The sequence below is a fragment of the Lissotriton vulgaris genome, chromosome 7, assembly GCF_964263255.1.
Source record: "Lissotriton vulgaris chromosome 7, aLisVul1.2, whole genome shotgun sequence".
In the NCBI taxonomy this organism is placed as follows: Eukaryota; Metazoa; Chordata; class Amphibia; order Caudata; family Salamandridae; genus Lissotriton; species Lissotriton vulgaris.
Genome location: NC_141695.1, coordinates 1,558,588,606 through 1,558,608,039, shown reverse-complemented (window position 1 = coordinate 1,558,608,039; position 19,434 = coordinate 1,558,588,606). Strand labels below are relative to the sequence as shown.

The following is a 19,434-nucleotide window of genomic DNA, read 5'->3' as shown; positions in this document are numbered from 1 at the left end:
TCAGGTTCTCCATTTTTAAATAATATTCCAGCAATCGAGAATTTAGAATCAGCTTCGCTAAGTAGCATTAAGAGTTAAATCAAAGGCACAAGGGAATATTCTGGACTGGTTTACAAAAATATGCATAATTATGAAGCAGTATTCACCACCCAAGTAGAACAGGAGAGAAATTAATATCAATCTTTGAAACATAGCCTGATTTAAAAAGTAGAATGGGTTTTATAACTAAAGACACATTTTTGTGATCTATCTTAGTTTACTACAATCACAACCAGAAATGAGTAAGTGATATCTATGTACAGCCCCTACACATGCATCTATGGGTTCGTAGTTTATTATCATGTTAGGCGTAAAGAGTGACCTGTATAACTGTTTGAATGCCATAAGTGAACATTTGCATATTAAATTCAAAATATCTTAGAAAATACAACTCTAAAAGCCAAACATAGTGCCTACAGTAGTTTATACATTATCAGTGAAAATATAAATACATATACATATGTGTATTCTCCCAGTTGGTTCCCATGGCCCCTAGCGCAACAGAAGCCCTATATACTCACTGGTCTGAAAATGTGAATATCCTGATTCCTCGTAACAAGATGTGCATTCTTGGCTGTACATGTTGCTGTTTCCAGTTTGTCACCAGTCAGCATCCATACCTGTAGGGAGTATGTGTAACACATTCAACACATTGTACAAGGAGTATGCACAACTTCATACTCAGCACATTGTACAGTCATGATAAGTATGTAGATTTAATCCCATGAACACAATGGAAGCCACTGAACTGAATTCATGCCCAATAAGCTGCTCCCCATTCTTCCTACTGATACATGCATTCTGATAATTGATTATTCAGACATGGCCAACATTCATCTAAGCCCAGTGCAACAAACAACAATGACATTAGAATTACCTATATTCTACGGTAAAGTAAACCCAAAACGCATAGCAGTGGAGGAATATTATCACACAAAATGCCTAAAGCCTTTACCTAATGCACCATCCATAAAGCATAACTCTTCTCTCCTTATGAATCGACATTAGGGATGTAGGGAAAGTGGAGAACTTTACAATTTTGTGAAGTGCCAAAGTTTGCCACAGAACTTTAAGAACGTAGGAAGAAAAAAAATTGTAACTTCGCACACTCTAGTTTTATCTTATTTAATTTCTGTGGAGTTTGATTGCTAGGTATTTACACCTGTTTGTCATTGGCATAATCTTACCATCTCGCACTTAAGTAAAGCACAACTGTACATGGCTTAAACATCTCCAACCTAATGGTCAACTACATCAGTAATACATACTTTGGTATTATTATCTCTGAACAGTCAAAACAATTTAGGACAATTTTATTTCCGAATTAAAAAAGGAGTCATATGTGGTAGCTCAATCTGACAGAGATCTCTTGCTACCTCTATGTCCCACGATTGCAAGAATGTGAAATCAGTTCCCCTAGAGACTAAAAATGAAAGTTCTCGAAAGCCTCTTACTGATGGATGCTTTTGTTCTTACTACGTTTATCCTATTAGAAGTAGAAAAAACTTGTAATTTTGCCTAATGGGTGCTGCACAGTACCTTCATGCCGGCATTTCGCAGAGTCTCCAGGGTTGGTCGAACATCTGCCTGCAACTGGTCTTCTACTCCGGTCAGGCACAGAAGTTCCATCTCCATCTCCAGGCTCTCTATCACTGTTGCGACCTTGAGTGATCTGTCGTGCACACTCAGCTTGGCCTGGACGTACCTTGCCTGACAGAAACATATAAACATTAAGAGTATTACTAGTAGTTCTGCCCATAAACATCAAGAGATCCATTGCAAACATGCATCGACCGCTGTTGCCCCATGTCATGTTTCCTCTGTGTTTTGAGGTTTGTATACCCTTAGGATAACTGTCTCTTTTAGGTGGCATCCATGGATTCCTTAAACACTGGGTTTATATGAACAATTCAACACTAAGTGATATTTACTCACAATTCCAATTGTGTAAATATATTATATATACTCTTTTATAACTTCATTCTCTCATTATAGACCATGTATTGTTTAAAGAGAGTGCTACAGTGAACCAATTAAATAGGGTAAGTAAAATCTAATTCCGTGGAAAAATTAATAGAGTTACTTAGTTAGTTAAAGATAACAGCAATTTCCTAATTCACTAAAGATGAACAAGTTATTTACCTTTGATAATGCTCTTCTTGGTGGATACTACGTCTAATTACAAATTCCACTGTGGCATCACAAAGAGTTTATGAGGAAACGAATGAGTCAAACATTTTAGAAACCTCTTCATAACCGGTGATTTAAACAAGGACGGTTGGTCTGATAAACGTAAAATACCAAAAAGACAGGCAAATTATAGTTAAATGTGCCCACTGTGAGTCCTTGCAGGGATAGAGATTAAACAAACAACAAAACATCTGACTGTTTGTCCAGTAAAGGTAAGTAGTGTGGGTTGAAAACCAGCCAACAAACCCGTCCCAGCATTAAGCATAAACAGACTTCGTAAAGGGATGTCTGGCAGACAGGATGACATCCACAATTTCAGAAGGATGATCAAACCCAGTTGGCTCAATATTTATACAATACAGGATGGTGAAGATTGTGCAGGTTTGTGTGCAAGAACCTACCCTGCTGTTGTTACTTAAGATCCTCACAAAGCGGTAACCTGATCGGAGGACAGATGCTCATGCCAGGACATTCTGGGCACCACACTTTCCTTGCCCAATCCGGAGCCACTAGGATGACTTGGGGCCTGTTCCTTCCTGAACTGCTTCGGAATTCTGGGCAGGAGAAGCATAAAGACTTACAGACGTCTGTGCTGCATTTCAACTTCGAGAAAACACCTTCTTGAAAACTTCAACAAGCAAAGGTTTTGACATGTGTGTTCTCAGCGGGGGAAAAAGATCTACCAAGGATCTCACCATTTATGGAAGGTGCCCTGTGCCACCTCATGGGGGTATCTCCCATTTGTGATCTGCCATTCAATTTTTGCTGAGTTCATCTGATTAGGCTTTCAAAGATCCTACCATGTGGTTTATGACCAGGGAAATGCCTTAACACCGATGCCAGATCCAGTGCCGACTGGCAAAGGACCGAGCACCCACCCTGCCCTACAGTACCACATCATGGTGGAGTAGTCCATGAGTACCTAAACTAGCCCACCCTTTATAGAAAGGGGTAATGTTTTCAGTGTTAGGTGAATGGGCCACATCTCCAGCAGGTTGATGTTCAGATGGGTTACCACCAGAGACCAGAGTACTCTGATCTTTACCTTTATCAGAAGACCTCCTCATCCCAGGAGCAATGCATCCATCATCCCTGTCAGCTTGGGGTGGGGTAGGGAGAGGACCCCTACGCCAGTTCAATTATTGGTTAACAGCCACCACTCAAGATATTTTGAAGTCTCCTCCTTAACCTGGCCCCACTAAGTCTTCAGGATCCACTGCCGAGCCCACATATGACACCTGGCATAACTGATGAGCAAGATGCTGGAGACCAAGGGTGCAGAAGCATCAGAACCTCTCTCACCAAGACAGAGAACCAAGGCTGAAACATTGGGATTATAGCACGATGCCCTAGACTCGTTGTGATGGAGGAAAGACCTGAAACTGCACAGCATCCAGGAGGGCTCCAATGAAAGGGAGGCTGTGCAAAGGAGTCAAATGTGACTTTGGCATATTAAAGATGAACCACAATGATATCAGGAGGTTCACGGACATATGGAGGTGGTCTACAATTGACTGTGGCGAGCTTGCCTTTAATAGCCAGTTGCTTGATTTGGGGGAAACTGGAATACCCAATCTCCAAAGATGTCCTGGAACCACCGCCATCACTTTCTTGAACACCCGAGGAGACCTACTGTGGCCAAAAAGGGAGCATGCATAAACTGAAAAAGTTACTGGTCCACCTTGAACTACATGTAGCATCTGTAGCACTGCAGGACGGGTACATGAAAGTAGGTGTCCAGCAGGACGAAACCTTCCATCCAGTCATCTGGATCCAGGGCAGACAGAACCTGGGCCACATGAGCATCCTGAAGTTGGGGGAAGGACAAAACGACATTCAGAGGCCAGAGGTCTAAAATGGGGCTAAAGCCTCTGTCATTTTCAGCATGAAGAAATAGGATTAACAGCCAGTCACTATTTCTGGGGACTGAACCCTCTCTATGGCTCCTTCGGCCTAAAGAACCTGGACTTCTTCAAACAATATGGACTGGTGCTGCTCTGAATTGTGCTCTGATGTCGGAGGATTGTGCAGCAGGTCTAAAATGAATGGCAGGACACAGCCCCATTGAACAATCTGAACGATCCACCTGCTAGATTTTGTCTTTTATCTACCTTCGAGGAAATGTCTGGCCCTGCAGCCCACAGGGCGGTTATGTGGCATTAAGGGCAAACTAATGTGGCTTAAAGGGAGACTGGGAAGCGCACTGCTCCTGGTGGCCTGTGTACTGTCTGCTTGACCCCTGTCCCCAACATCAAAAGGACTGAGGTACCTTTTGTGGTGGCAGTCGGCCTTGGCGGCATGGCAACCCTCCGGAGTATCCTCGAAAGTGGCGGAACAATTGATTATACAGTCTTATAAGGGTAGAAAGGCCTAAGAATTGCACCCTGGTCAGTTTTCTTTAAAGTATTCCAATGCCAAATCATCCTTCTCGCCAACCAGGCAATGTCAATCCACCAGCATGTCCATCGGAGTAGCTTGCATGTCTGCAAAGAAGCCAGAGGACCTCATCCAAGCATACAGTTCAAGCACAATGCTATGCTCAAGCAGATCATATATTGTGTGACATCCTGACCTGTCTATATGGTTTGTGAAAGGTTGGCACAAACTTTCTTGGGGACCCCCGGAAAGATATTGCAAACTATGTCCACAAAGAATGGCTATCCCTCCTCAGCAAACAGCTAGCACTGACAGATAAGAGGTGATACAGGCAAAGGAAAACATTCACTTCACATTCTGGTGTAGGGTCCTGTGTTCTGATGTCAGGGTTGCCTGGCACCGGCCTGTGACACCTGGCAACCAACCTGATCAATGGTAGACAGAAATAATGCTTAGACTAGGTGTCTATACTGGTGTCAGACAGGGATCTATTAAATGGAAGTAAGGGTTTGGAGGGTTCAGGTTGCAAAAGGTCAGTAGGTACGTTATTTTTTACTTCAATAGTTGGTAGCTGTAAATGTAATACCTTCAATGCATGTCTATTAAGCACGGCAAAGGAGGCACTATATTCCATTGATGGCCCAGGAAGAGAACACAGCCCAGTGCCCGGAGAAGTCTCCAACCTCCCCTGACACACGCTTAAAACCCAGTACTTTTAGGCATAATTCTCTTGAACACTGAAAATAACTGAATTCTGTAATAAACAATTAGACATCTGGTGATGAAAACTTTGGGAAGAAGCTCCGGATCCACATACAAAGCACGGAAAGAACGAAATGTATGTCTATGAGAAGTGTGGCACTTATAGGCCACTTCTGGAGCAGTACAAGGGCAACAAGGAGCTGCACCACACCACTTACAGGTGGATAAGAGCAATACTATGTAAATCTTCTGGATACGAGAGAGAGAGATTTATGATATATAAAAATATATATATAATTTTTTTTTGGCAGCAGCAACTCCAAAGTTCTGCTATTCGGCTTAGGTCAGAGTTTCTTTCCACTGAAAAGCGGTTTTTGTTTTGCTATTAACTTGGTGCCATTTGACACAACAATTTTGAATCAAAATGTTGATCTGGTTTAGGTTTGGCATGGCATGCTCCTTGCACATTCACTGGTAGAAATAAGCAGATTAAAAAAACAGTATTTACAATTTTGATTCCATAAGATTATTTGCTTTCGCTACATAAAGAAAATAATCACTGAACACGTTAAACCATTCTAGAAACTCAAACTGTACTGAAGAAAGAATTGCCATTACTTGTGCAGTGTAAATCTGTTCAGTCATTTTTGAGACATCAGTGTTACAGTGGTATTTCAAGGGATGAAAAGTTCAGGATATCTGGAACAATAGTCTACAAATTCTTGCAAATCCAAGTTTTCAGTCTTTCAGTCATTTGCACAGAGTAATTAACTGAAGAAAACCACAGTTGAGTCATTTATGGTTAGCAATGGTTGTAAGACCTCACAATATGTTTAAAACATAAAATCCACAATTATAGTACAGTTATGGTTCATTATTTAATTCAAAAAGGCTCAGAATTCCCCAGTGGTTAGCTCTGTAATCTATAGCTCACACTCCAAGTGCTCATGACATCACCCTTGATGTACGAAATACAATTACAATATAATAAACCAAGTAAGCATTTTACCTCGAAATCTTGATACTGTTCTTCAGTTAAAGACTTCTTAGCAACAACCAGAACTCTCAAGCCTTCTCTGGCCATGTTACCACACTATAAAGATAAAGAGACAAACACACATAGGAGCTTGGTGAAATATGTCTCCCTTAAACAGGTGTCAAAACATAGATATAATATGTAAGCGGACTAAATGCCTGCAGGCACCAAAGCACAAGGCTCCCTGTGCCCTTTCTTGACAGATGGTGGGGCACTTTCCCTGCCCAAACCTAGTGCCTTGGGCCCAATACTTTCAGAGGTGTTACCCTCCTAGCTGATAGATGCCTTTTTCTTGAGCCCCCACTGTCACACAGTGAGGTCTTGAGCTGTAGAAGTGAGGTCTTGAGCAGCAGATTGAGTTGTACCAGAATTCTCTGCTGGGTGGTTTTTAAATACTTTCTGTACAGTGGTACATATCAGGACTTTTCAGCACCCAGGTTAAATTGTTGAGTTCAAATGTCTTTATTGATATTATTATGAAGAATATCAAGTGAAACATATACAAAATAACAGAAAACTAAGCATAAATTGATTAATATATACGAAATTACACTAAGATTAGGTCATATAATATAATTAACTTCCAATAAAAAATATATATATATACGGGCAAAAAACTGTATAGAAGAATATTTAGACTTTATAAAAAGTATTGCCAATAATGTAATTCTTCAGAAAACATATCAGAGAATAAAGCAAACATTACTATTCGAATAACAAATTACTTTTACTAAATGTAGAGAATAAAGCTTCTAAAGAAAGAGGATTCAGTAGGATTTATAGTAAGTCATTTAGGTTCCCATTATAAAGCAATTATCCTATAACCTTCATATACTGACAGATATAAGAAAAATAATTCTATTTAGAGAAATCTGGCAATCCTAGTCCCCTATTAATTTTAGCTTTTTTAAGCTCATTGTACCATGTTTGTGAACGAACTTTGAGATAAGTTTATATACCATTGAAAATAAATAGCCAGAAATTATACAGGTAGTGTGTTGCGCTAGTGGTAGCGTAGGAGAGGCTTTGTCTTTTTCTCCTGTCCTCTTTCTATGGTGATCTTTTTATGCCGCGTCTCTGTGGCCATGGGCGAGGTTTACGATGCATGGTGGCTCGTTCTGCATATAACCCGAGCTCGCATGTGTTTCTGTGCTTGGTTTCGGTTCCGGCTCTGGACCCCAGGAAGCAATTGATGTATCACCGCATCGGGAAGCGCTGATCCTTGCCATGGGATGTTATGGAGTCTTCATGGATTTTTTTCGGGATTTAAACGAACTGGTAATGGTTTTCACCTGAAACCTTTGTTTGGAGTTGGCGTGGATTTCCTTTTAGGAACTATTTGACAGTAGTCTTTGCACTCAAGGCAGGATTAGTCGAGTTTGTTGATCTCGTAATTATGATTTACCCGAGAGTGGGTTTTCTGGATACACAAATAGTGTCCCAAAAGGAGTTCTGTGACTCCTTTATTTTTCTTTTGTTAGTTTAATTTTTCAATCCATAAAGGGATCCCCGGTATGTTTTATATGGACACTAGATATGTTTTTTTTACCTGTGTTAGGGTTTTCCCCGAAACATTAACTTACTTCTGATATTCTCATCTACTGGAGGACTATAAAACCTGGAGAGTTCTGCTCCACAGAACACTTGAATTAACCTTTCTTCAAGGACAGCGGAGATTGTGTTGGGGTACGCCTAGAAACATTGCAAACTTTTAGTGGGCGGACGGGTAGGCCTGTGATATCTATTACCCTGTACTAAATTTCTGCTTGTGTTTCTATTTTTCTTTTCTCTGCTACAGTTTCCAGTTCATTTACTCTTATGGGTCCCAACCAGATAGAAGAGACGAGAGGATAGGCTGATCCAGTGTGTCCTTGATTTTGTCCCAGACTTTTCTCTCCTTCTCCCTGGTTATTCCTTTGCTTCTCTCTGATCATTCTAGGAAATAGAGGCATAGGAGACTGAGGTAGAGGAAAGGGTTGCTCTTCGCTCCTGCAGTGTTGGTTATTGAACGGGGCTGTGTGGGGGTCAGAACAGGTAGCACAGAAATCAGATACAGCATTTGGGTCATCAGAACCCATTTCTGCTTCAGTTCTATCACTCAAGATGAGATATAACATTTACCCTTTGGATTTTACCTTTAATCTTTTGCAAGCTATCACAATTTTTAGCTACAGTATCTGTGATAGCATCAAAGAAATGAATACCCAAACATTCTGATGACTACACCATGAGGTATCAGAAGCAGATATCCTCTTGTGAGTACAATATGCATTCAAATGAAAGAATTCAGTCTACATTTGATGTATATCCAGATACTATAAGCAACTTTAATTTGTAATAATTGTGTTAAAGTATGCTGTGATTTATCGCCAAACAATAAAAAAACATCTCCATATGCTAACTTCTTAAACTAATATCTGCTGAAGTGAAGCCCTTAATGTGGGTTTACAAATTAAACACAAAAAAAGTTCAATTGCTAGTAAGAAGAAAATTGGGGATGGGGAAATCACAGTCTTATTCTTGTGTATATTTGAATAGAATATGATGTCAAATTATTAACATTCGTTCTGGCAAGGGTGTGTGGCATATAGCTTTAACCATGTTCAGAAAATTGAAACTATACTGGTAAAACTGTTAGGATTTAAACATAAAAAGCCAGTGAATTTTATGAAACACCTTTTTGGCATCTACAGCATAAGGCTAAGAGGAGGTTTAATGTACTTGGACTTTGATACCGTATGACAAAGTATTGTGGTATTACATGAGGAATACCTCCATTTCATGATTGTTTGATCATGAGGTATGGATGGGAGCATTCTAGATAGCGTACTAGCCAACTTTTTTAATGTGTTTTATAATCTTGATTAAGAAGATAAATAGGTCTATAATTTAATACGGATAAAGGGTCTTTATCAGGTTTAGGAATAACAACTACTAAAGCATCTAAAAAAATCCATCCATTGCTGCTTTTTTGGGAAAATGACTAATATAAAGTCAATAAGAATGAAGGTACTTTGGATAACATTCTTTATAAAATTAGATCTGGACAGAAATTTACCAGTGTGACTTGAAAATAGTAATCATTTTGTTTCCAAAGAAAAATGTAAAAGGTTCATCTAGTAATGATCTATCTGTTATAGAAACTATAGGCAGGTTACAAGAAATAAGAAGTTGTCTATCATTTGATCTTGAACAAGGAAATGTCTATCATGCAATTGAGCATTAAAAACTTACTTATTAGCAATATCTTTTGAACTTGTAAATATCACCTTGTAAAGATCTTTTAGCATGAACTTGGCTGCAAGCTTTCTGTATTCACAAATAATTGTCTAAAGGTTATAAGATCTATGGCAACTGTAATATTATTTTGCTTTTTATTACATTGCTGTGTTTTTTCAAAACATCTTATTAAAACTAATTACATATTTTGTGTTTTAAATTTGTATCTGTTCTCCCCTGAAGTAATATAAATGTCCAATATTTTGCAATTCTTGTACTGTAATACATCTAGATATAAGGGCATGGCCTGAAATGCAAATCAATTACATTTTAGGAGATATAACTAAGTTACAAAAATTGTGAGATAAGAGGTAATCAATTCTAGAGTATGAAGAAAATCTTTATTTGTGGGTAATATAATTTCTAATTGTCTACAGCTTTAGTAGTACTGAAAAAGGTTGTAAACAGTTACAATGCCTTGGAGGATTTAAACGTAGCTGTTGAGAGTCTATTATTGGGTAAATTATTAGGTTTAAGCCTTACAAGCTACAAGGGTTATATTCACAAGTTTAATCATTTATTTAGTAAAATCTTTCCAAAAACTTGGGTCATTGTTACTTGGTGCATATAGGTTAACAAAATGGAGAACATATTTGTAAATGTTACCCTTAGTATATATAGATCTACCATCAGCATCACTAAGTTCCTACAGAATTTTAACAATTAATTTCTAAGCAAATGACATAGAACAACTCAAAGTATTAGTCATATAGCACTTAACAAAAAAATATTCTTTGTAGATGAAATATTATTTTTATATGAGTTTCTTGCCAATTGAAAATAACCAATATCAATGTTATACCTATGTAAACATTAAGAAATCTTTCCTTTTTTAACAGAATGTTCTAAACCATTGAGATTTAAAGACATAATTGTAATATTCTAACTTGAATCCATATTTTCTACTTAACATAAGTATAGCTTCTTCTACTAGCAATCAAACATATATAATTGACAATTGACATTTAAAGTCCACATAAAAAGAGACAGCAACATGAAATAAGGTCTTTATAAGGATATAAAGACGACATAAGTAAGACATACAGAAATCAGAAAAGTACAGCCAGGGTATCACTGTAGAATACCTACAAGAGATGCAACACAAAGACAGAAATGTAATCAGAGGAAGCAATGACGAAATGCATTATAATCACAATAAGAATATTTAAGGATCACTATAAATCATCAGATTTTGGACTACCGTCAAAGAGTGTGTGAAGCTTCAAGTAAGCAGCTAAATGATTTAGAGATGTAAAAGATTTGGAGAAGACACCCTTCAAAATCTTCAGTGGCAGGGTAGAATAATTTATATTTATAGACAGCTAGCTTCTTTAAGAAGATATTTAATAAGAGAAAATTATTTGCAAACTCCCAGCTGTTTCATTAGCACAGCCTTGATTTATATACGCATTCAGCCATCAACCAAGAGTGAAGAAATTTGAATGACTGCTTTTTGAAATAAAACAATGTAATAGAGCGAAATGTTAAAGATTGTTTGCTTAGGTTTGACTGCATTTAGTTTGTATTGTGATGGTACACTATCAGCCTTATCAATCTCAAACGACTATAAATGTTATATTCAATATGTTAGAAGAAAGAGTTTCCAGGTAAATATAGCAGGTTAGTTTTTCTATATTTTCTAAAACAAAAAGAAATGTGAAGTTTATACTATTTGTATTGTCGAGCTCAGTTAACATTTTCTGCATTGGTATTAGTATTTTTATTATGGGATACATTTGAGCAGAGCTTAAAGGAAAGTAGCCATCTTGGTGAACCTGCACTTTAAACTCATCAAACATTGTTGAATATTTCTGTGAACTCTCATCATGCAGTAACTGTCAAACCAGGCATGTGGGTTGCATTCCTACGAAACCCACCTGTTCATCAAAATCACAGGATATCCTTTTACACATATAGTGGCCTCAATGAATGCTTTAAAACTATTAAAAACAGGATGCATCAGAATTGGTTGGTGTTAGACTCGAGCACTACAGAGCTGATTCCTAATACTACTGCACTTACTAAATTAGAAAGAAATCATGCCTAAAGGAGCGTTGGTGACTCCACTATTCCTGTACCCAAGAAAGTGATGATCTGATGAGTATATTCTGTCCAGCAGTTTTCTATGGAGGACCATATTAACCAACTAACTAAAAGTGAGGCTTTACATCAGCCTCCTAGCGCAAGTGAGCCCATATCATTGAGAAAATGGGATGCTGACAACTGTGAGATTCATTTGAAACACTGACCCCCAGATTCATCATGGTCCTGTTTTGTGAGTCCTTAATAGCGAATTTTAAGGATTCGCTATTAAAGACTCGCAAAACGGGATGCGTGTAGAAATCGCAATATTTTATGTGATTTCTACTGCTTCCTTATTTGCGATTCGCTAATTGCGAATCGCAAATAAGGAATGGCTTTCCCATTCATTACTATGGGCCTAAAGGCCCATAGGAATGAATGGGGAGTCATTCCTTATTTGCGATTCGCAATTCGCGAATCGCAAATAAGGAAGCAATTTCAAGGGTGCCAGGGTGTCCAAAGGAAATCCTGTAGCACCACTGAAATGGTAATGTATACTGGTGTTGCGCACACACATGTCCAAAGGACATGTGTGTGTGTAACATACAACTTAGAAAAATGCACTAAAGTGCATTTTTCTGAGTTTTTGCTATTTACCACGTTGTTAGACTTCGCGGTAAATAGCGGCCCCAGATTACGAATTCGCAATTTTAAAATGGTTCATGAATTGCATTTAAGGAATCTCAAATTGAGATTCCTTAAATGCAATTAATCACAATTTAGCGATTTCTAGAATTGCGATTTTTGCATTTGGGATGATGAATCCCAAATGGGAAAATAGCGCTTGCAAAGGGCCAGATTCTCTGAATCTAGCCCTTTGCGAGCCGATTTCGGCTTGATGAATCTACCTGTATATCATTAAATGTGAAGGACTGTTTGTTGGTGGCATGGAGAAGCTCATTAATAAAACAAAAAAAGAAAACATGGAATAAGGATGATGACAAGTAAGGCCCATAAATGCATCACCTGAAAGGATTGAATTGACCTCCTATCACAATTACATGGTTGTTAAAATCTTAAAATCTTCTGCACTAAAGAATAACATTTTGAAAAGTTACTCAGCCACACAAACATTGGTGAGCTTTAAGAGAAATACCTTGATATAGAAAATGAGCTCAGTTCAGACAGTTAAAATGTGTAACTTGGTCCCTCAATCTGTGAGGCAGTATCCCAGACTGAAAAGCTTGGGAAAGAGTAAAAGCTCACCAATTTTGCCATGAGAAGCTAAAATTCAAGTCTCCCTTGCTACAAGCGGCTTGACACAAGAAGGTTTAGCAAATACAACCATCAATTTGGATATGGGACACCCGAATCATTCAGGCACAATAGTGATCTGACAGATAGTGTATCTAAAAATTCATCATAGAGGATTAAACAAGAAAGAATTCAAATGAAAAATGAGAAGTCAATCTAAAGAATAAAGTGAAATGTTAAAATAGGACTTACAGCTACACACGTAAAGTGCCATCATTAATACTCCGTTTTTAGTTCAAATTAGCTCTATACATTCTGGTACAAAAAATTACAATGGATATTATTCAGATTCATCCTAACAGATCTGAAATGTATGCATCTTTTGTTTAAACTTAATGTAATTTTAATTAGTAGCAATGATAGACATTCTATCTTAAATACTAAATATGTTCTGCATATGTGTATTTTGACAAACCAAGGAATATTTGTATTACAAATTAAGTGGCACAAAGCAACTCCTGATGTGATATGTCGTTGACCACGTAATCTGCTCAGATGTGCTAATACCCTAGACAAAATATGAAACGTCTTTGTAATGCTTAGCTTTTGTCACAGAAAATTAAGCAAAGCTGTTACAAATAAGAGAAGCAGCAAAACAGAGTGGTAAAGAACCAAAATAAGTAAAATATAAAGGAAATCTGTAGATTGTTTTCTTGAATGTTGGCTTCAGACAAAATGGATTCATTCATCTTTCACGAACATCCTATCTGTCACTAGATAACAGAATGTTCATTATTAAACTGTCGGAAAACAAGAGGGAGCTTCCTTTTTGGATACCGCTGCCAAAGAGAACTCCAAAAGCCATTTTTTATCCATAGTATTAATTGTGTACATATGCAGGTGTTAAGCTGTTGTTTTAAGAGTGAAACAATGAGGTTGCGTCATTGTTCGTTTAAGGGAAGAGATGGTTCAGTGGGTGGTGTAGAAGTAGTAGTCCAGAAGGTGGAATGACGCAAACCTATATTTTTCATACCTCATTGTCATATAAATGGGCTCATTTGCAGCCAGTCTCTCATTCTCGTAAGGGAAGTGGGGGCATATTATCAAGAACTGTGATAAAATTATCACCAGTTTAGCGGCAGGAAACTGCCACGAAAACGGCGATAATGGGCCTGATAATATGCCCTTGTGAATTCCCATAGCAGCCCAGGTTAACACCAGAACCTGGGCTGCTATGGGAATTCACAAGGACATATTATAAAGCCCATCATCTCCGTTTTAGTGGCAGTTTCCTGCCGCTAAAGCGGAAATAAATTTATCGCCGTTCTTGATATTATGCCCCGTGTTTCTTTCAATAAAACATGGTTATCAAACCCTTAACATAAACTAATGCAAATTAGAATTAGCACAAGGATTGCTTCAACGCAATGACGCGCCACCATTTGAAAATCTCTAGATTTGACTGGTGAATATTTGGTGAGAATATGTAGAGGCATTAGAGTCACATGCATTCGGACTACCCAGGAAATGCTAAAAGTTTGAAAACTGTGAATGAACACTTTAGAAACATGCATGAGTGACACATATTCTGAGCCAACTCGTATGTGAAGTTATTGCACTTGGTGTTGAGGTTTGGCATGAGGAGAGTTGCTTTAGTAAGAATGAAAACGTACTTTTTGAGAAACTGTTATGTTTGTGAACCAAGGATTATCTGCCGGGCCAGTGATGAAGTTTTGGAAATGGCACATAGCTAAGGGTGTAGAACGTCAATCAGAGGAAAACAGTTTTGGGAGATAACTCAAATATCATAATTTATTAGTTACGACATTTTGGAATCTGAGCATCTATACAAGAGTAGGGAAGTTGGAAAGAACACTCTCTTTCAGAGGATTGGTGAAAATTGATGATTGCTTTGCTATGTATAAAAGTTGTAATTGAGGTAATATGGCTTAGGGGTGATATGCCTCACGTCTTTTCTATGGGGCTTGCTTATGAAATACACGTAAAGTGCTGGGAAACATTTTTGAAAAGTAATAAAAGTGTGCATGGATCACAAAAATGTGTTCATCCATGTACCATAGATTTATGCCCATGATTGGTGAAGTTTAAACATTTTTGAGATTCTTCATTTGATACATGTGTGCACAGAACTCTATTAAAATAGAGGTCCTAGCATATTTCTAGCCTTTAAGTTGTACTCAAGAGTATCTTTGAGTACACATTTTTCTCTCTAAACATTTTTCTCCCCTAACAACCCAAAATGTATGGGAGTTGTCTATAATTTACCATCACTGAAGGGCAGTTTCACTTACTATTTAAAGGCAATAACTTCCCAGAGTAGAATCAGATGGAAAATATTTGGGAATTCAAGAGTTTAGAGATTTTCCTAATCGTTCAATGAAACACCCCCTGTACCATTTCATCATAACAGAAATTACCCTACAGAAGAGCAGGGCCCTGGGAATGTTTATGGCACACTTGAAGTGTTTAATGGCTTTGCATATATCTTAATGTTACAAATCCATATATAAATATAGTAAACCCTTACCAGGAATAATGTGAATTAGAAACCTTAAAGTTGACATATCTCAGACATTCATGTCCATAGGCGATTATCTACTTTTTCTATATTGTAGAAAGCTGGCTCTGTATATACTATACCAAAGTAAGGTAGTGTTGGCACAGAGTCTAAAGGATCCCAGAGGAATAGCAGAGGCTAAAGTAGATAATACCTTAGTCTCTTTTGTGGTAGTGGGGTTGAGCAGTCAGGATTATCAGAGGGCAGTGTTAAGCATTTGTTGCACACGCTTAGGCAAGAAATCATGTCACACACTCAAAGACTGAATCCGGACCAATGGTTTGTTTATAAAATTGTTACTTTGTTATTTATATTACTAGAACCAACATTTACTCAGTAGGAGGTAAGTTATACTTTCAATACAATTACATTTTTCAAGATACAGTGTGTACTGGTTTTGCAGATGCATACAAGACTTTATAGTACAAGAAATGGGTTGTAGACACTTTAGAGTACTTGTAATTACTTTAGATTACTTTCCAGTTACTATTCTAGTATGGAGTGAAACACTAATAACACAGTCTAAGCATCACAGGGCAGGAGTAAGCAGGTTAACTCTTTTGAAGACACTAAGTTACTTTTGTTACAGTAGAAGACAAATTCAGTGATTAAAAAACTTTTCAGAGAAAACCCACCATACAATCCTATCGAGAAAAACCAAGCTGTAGGTTTGCAGGTAACTAAACGGTTTTGGGAACAGTGTTTTGTTTGGGGGGGGGGGGGGGGGGGGGGGGGGGAATCGGGTTCGAACCAAGGTTCCCTAAGGTTCAGGTTGACATTCAAGGTGAGTCACCAGTGGCAGCCGGTTGCAGAGTGCAGGAAAAAGACTGCAGGCTGGAGCCAGAAGACTGGAAGAAATAAACCAATGACTGGAGGCTAAAGATGAAGAGTTGCTGGACACCAGAACACCATTGTTCGGGCACCTCAAGACTCAGGAACTGCGGGTGCAGGGGAGTCTTTTCCTGTCGGGTTCTTCTCACCAGTTCCGATGGGGGGGACCCTTCAGGATGAGGCTGCAGGCACAGAGGAGAGGGTCGGAGGAGGTCGTCCAATACTGGATCCCAAGTCAGGATCGATGTGGACCTCGCTGGGTTGCTGGGCCACATGAGCTATGGGCGTCAGATGAAGAGTGGTGAGGACTCGCGGTTCCAGATGGATCTGGAGTTCTGGCTTGGGTTGCTGTTGGACAATTCCAGTGTCAATGTGAGATCAGAGTCTTTTGAGAATGCAGGGCAGGTCCCCAGTGTTCTTGAAGGCTGCTGGCTGCAGGACACGCCGGTTTCAGCTTGCAGGGGTTCTGAAGCAGGAGAAAGGCCAGTAGGGCCTGGGCCAAAGCAGTTGTCATTGTCTTCTTCTGCAGCAAGGCACCTCGGTACTTCTTCTTGTCGAGTCAAATCTGAATTCTCTGTTCAGGGCTGCCCCATATATACTGTATTCAGGGGGTGTTTTAGAGGTATTGAGGTAGTAGCCAATGAGCTACTGTACTTAGGGTGACTACACCCTTAGGGTGCTCACCACACACTGGGGGGTGGGCACCATCCCTATTCCTGATTGAAGGGTGCCTATCATCTGCAAGATGGCAGGCACTGAAGAGTGGGTTTCACCTCACCTCCCCCACTTGAGGGGTGGGGTTGGCAGAGGTGGGCACACCTTCTGGGCTGTTCCACTTTTTCCTGCCTGTCTTACCACTGAAAAGGGGGTGAGAGGGGCTGATAGAAGGAGTAGCTAGGGGTCACGTTGCAAAGACGGCAAGACATTTGAAGCTCCCCAGCCACAGATTGCTTTTCTGACCTTGGGGAGGTGTGAGCACCTCCGCCCAGGAAAGACTTTGTTTCTAGGCCCAGGGAGTGAAGGATCCCACCCCAGGGGTCAGAAACTTGTCTTGTGGTGGCAGGCTGGTGTTCACCAGACAGAAACCCACCAGAGGTTGGTTTGGTTCAAGGGTCCCCTCTAGAATGAACCCCTGAGTGCAGGGATCAATAAATCGGATACTGGAATCTGCAGGATTATTATTCTGAGATGTTTGATACCAAACATCCCAGGATTTAGTAAATCCATTATGTTGCTAGGAAACTCGTAATGACCAATTTCCAGACCACATACTTAGTTTGGCTTTACTGAGCACTTGCAAACACTAAGAATAGCCTTAGATATTTTAGGGACTTGCCTACTCCTGCAGATAGGCCCTCACATGAGACACAGTGCACCCTACCTTAAGGGTGGCTTACCTAGGCCTCATGCAGTGCTGGATAGGCACAGGGATGTGTGCCATGTCGACTCTTCACTTTCAGCTGCAACAAAACACACAGGCTGCAATGGCAGTGGTGCATGTTTGTGGTGAGACGTCTGAGTATGGCATAATGCATGCTGCAACCATCAGAGTCCTTTCCCAGGTTACCATGGGCTTGGTAGCATAGTTACCCCTTACAAGGGGATTAGAGGTAGGCCAGATGTGTGCCAATTGTGGGAACAATGATACAGTTTAGGGAACGAACACAGGCCCTGAAAGCCTAATTGGCAGGGACACATGGCTACTCAGTGAAATTGCATCAGGTATCTGGCAAAACAGTTACGGGCAACCATGATGAAAGTGCACAATCCTACACAGATCTATTTTAAGTCATTGTAGTGCGAAAGCTGAAAGCTAAAAGCTAAAAACTAGATTTCCTTCCAATGCAGCCCCTACACATCTTGTTTGAATTAGCTTGTGGACCATTAGAAGAAAATCTAGAACCAGTTTAGTAACCAGTGTCATCTTGTTCATTGCTTGTGGGCTTTGTGCAGTGGCTCGTAGTGCTTCTAAACAAACCACTATTATCTATGGATAGCACAATTAAGTGGCAAAATGGGCATATTGTTAAAACACTATACAATTCCATTACACAGCCTGGTTGGAAAGATATAATTGAACATGATGGTTTGGCCATACGAAGATGGCCGGCCAAACCGTCATGCGCACTGACAGCAATGCCCACCACTCCTCCTACTCCTGCTGCAGTGTTGAGGCCCCGCCCCCCAAAACTCGGCTACAGGGCGAAAAATAAAATGATGATCATTTTATTTTTCGTTTGCCTCTGCGGGCAGGGTCACTCCTCCGCCACAGCGGAGGACCTGCCGCTGCCTGCACTGCAGTGCTTAAGTAAACAGCTCTACAGTTGTAGGTGGTGAAATACTTGTGGGTAGGGTGCAGAGGAGGCATGGAGCGGTGGGATGGGCAGAAGAGGCACGGAGGGGCACTCACGCTAAAAAAGAAAAAAAGGCAATCACTATGCGGCATCACTTTGTAACCTATAAATCTGTACCTCTCACCACAAGTAACTGTTGTGCATATTAGCAGTGTTACCGACTCCCACATCACTCTCGGTCCTTATGTAATTCACTTTACTCTACTGTAAAGCTCTCCGACACCTCTGGGTAAAGTACATGCTATTTAAAAATGCATAAAATAAATGCACTGTGCCACCTTCTTGACAGAAACCTATGCGCAAACGGTCTGATGATAAACAGGGCAATTCACACCAAAAGCTACAGGAGTACGTTGATTCTCTTTTCTTTCTCACATTCTTTGTCTGCCTCCAACACAGAGTGTGTGCTTTAGAACAACAGGGACAGGGGAACCCCTGGATTGGTTGGTGGTCATTGTATGTGGCATACAATCTTATGCTACCTCTCAATCGATTAACTTTGCAGGCGTAGCCACTATTGTGGATTGTGGCTTTGCTGCGAAGCTGTGTTGTGGGCTCAACCACATGGTTTACAGTTGTTAAGCTCTTAATCTAACAAAGATGCGTTTGCTTTACCAATTTATGAAAGTTTGATCAGGGACAGCTTAAGGATTTTGGGAGCCATGGGCCAAAGGTAATTTGGGGGCCCCTGTTTGGAACAGCTTTGAATTTATGATCCAATTTCAGCTATTTCAAGTTGTCTTTGGCAAGGTCACTGACTCTGCGCAGGCAAC

General features: G+C 39.7%; 1 protein-coding gene across 1 annotated transcript in view; it reads right to left on the bottom strand.

Annotated features, from left to right (window-relative positions):
- Window positions 1–19,434, bottom strand: part of ATP9A (ATPase phospholipid transporting 9A) — a 482,075-nt gene that overhangs the window by 108,341 nt on the left and 354,300 nt on the right. The window contains exons 17-19 of the mRNA XM_086932451.1: window positions 6,317–6,400; window positions 1,579–1,749; window positions 561–659 (exon numbers count right to left, since the gene is read on the bottom strand). Of these exons, the coding sequence (XP_086788577.1) occupies window positions 561–659; window positions 1,579–1,749; window positions 6,317–6,400 (354 nt within the window). The remainder of the gene's footprint in view (window positions 1–560; window positions 660–1,578; window positions 1,750–6,316; window positions 6,401–19,434) is intronic.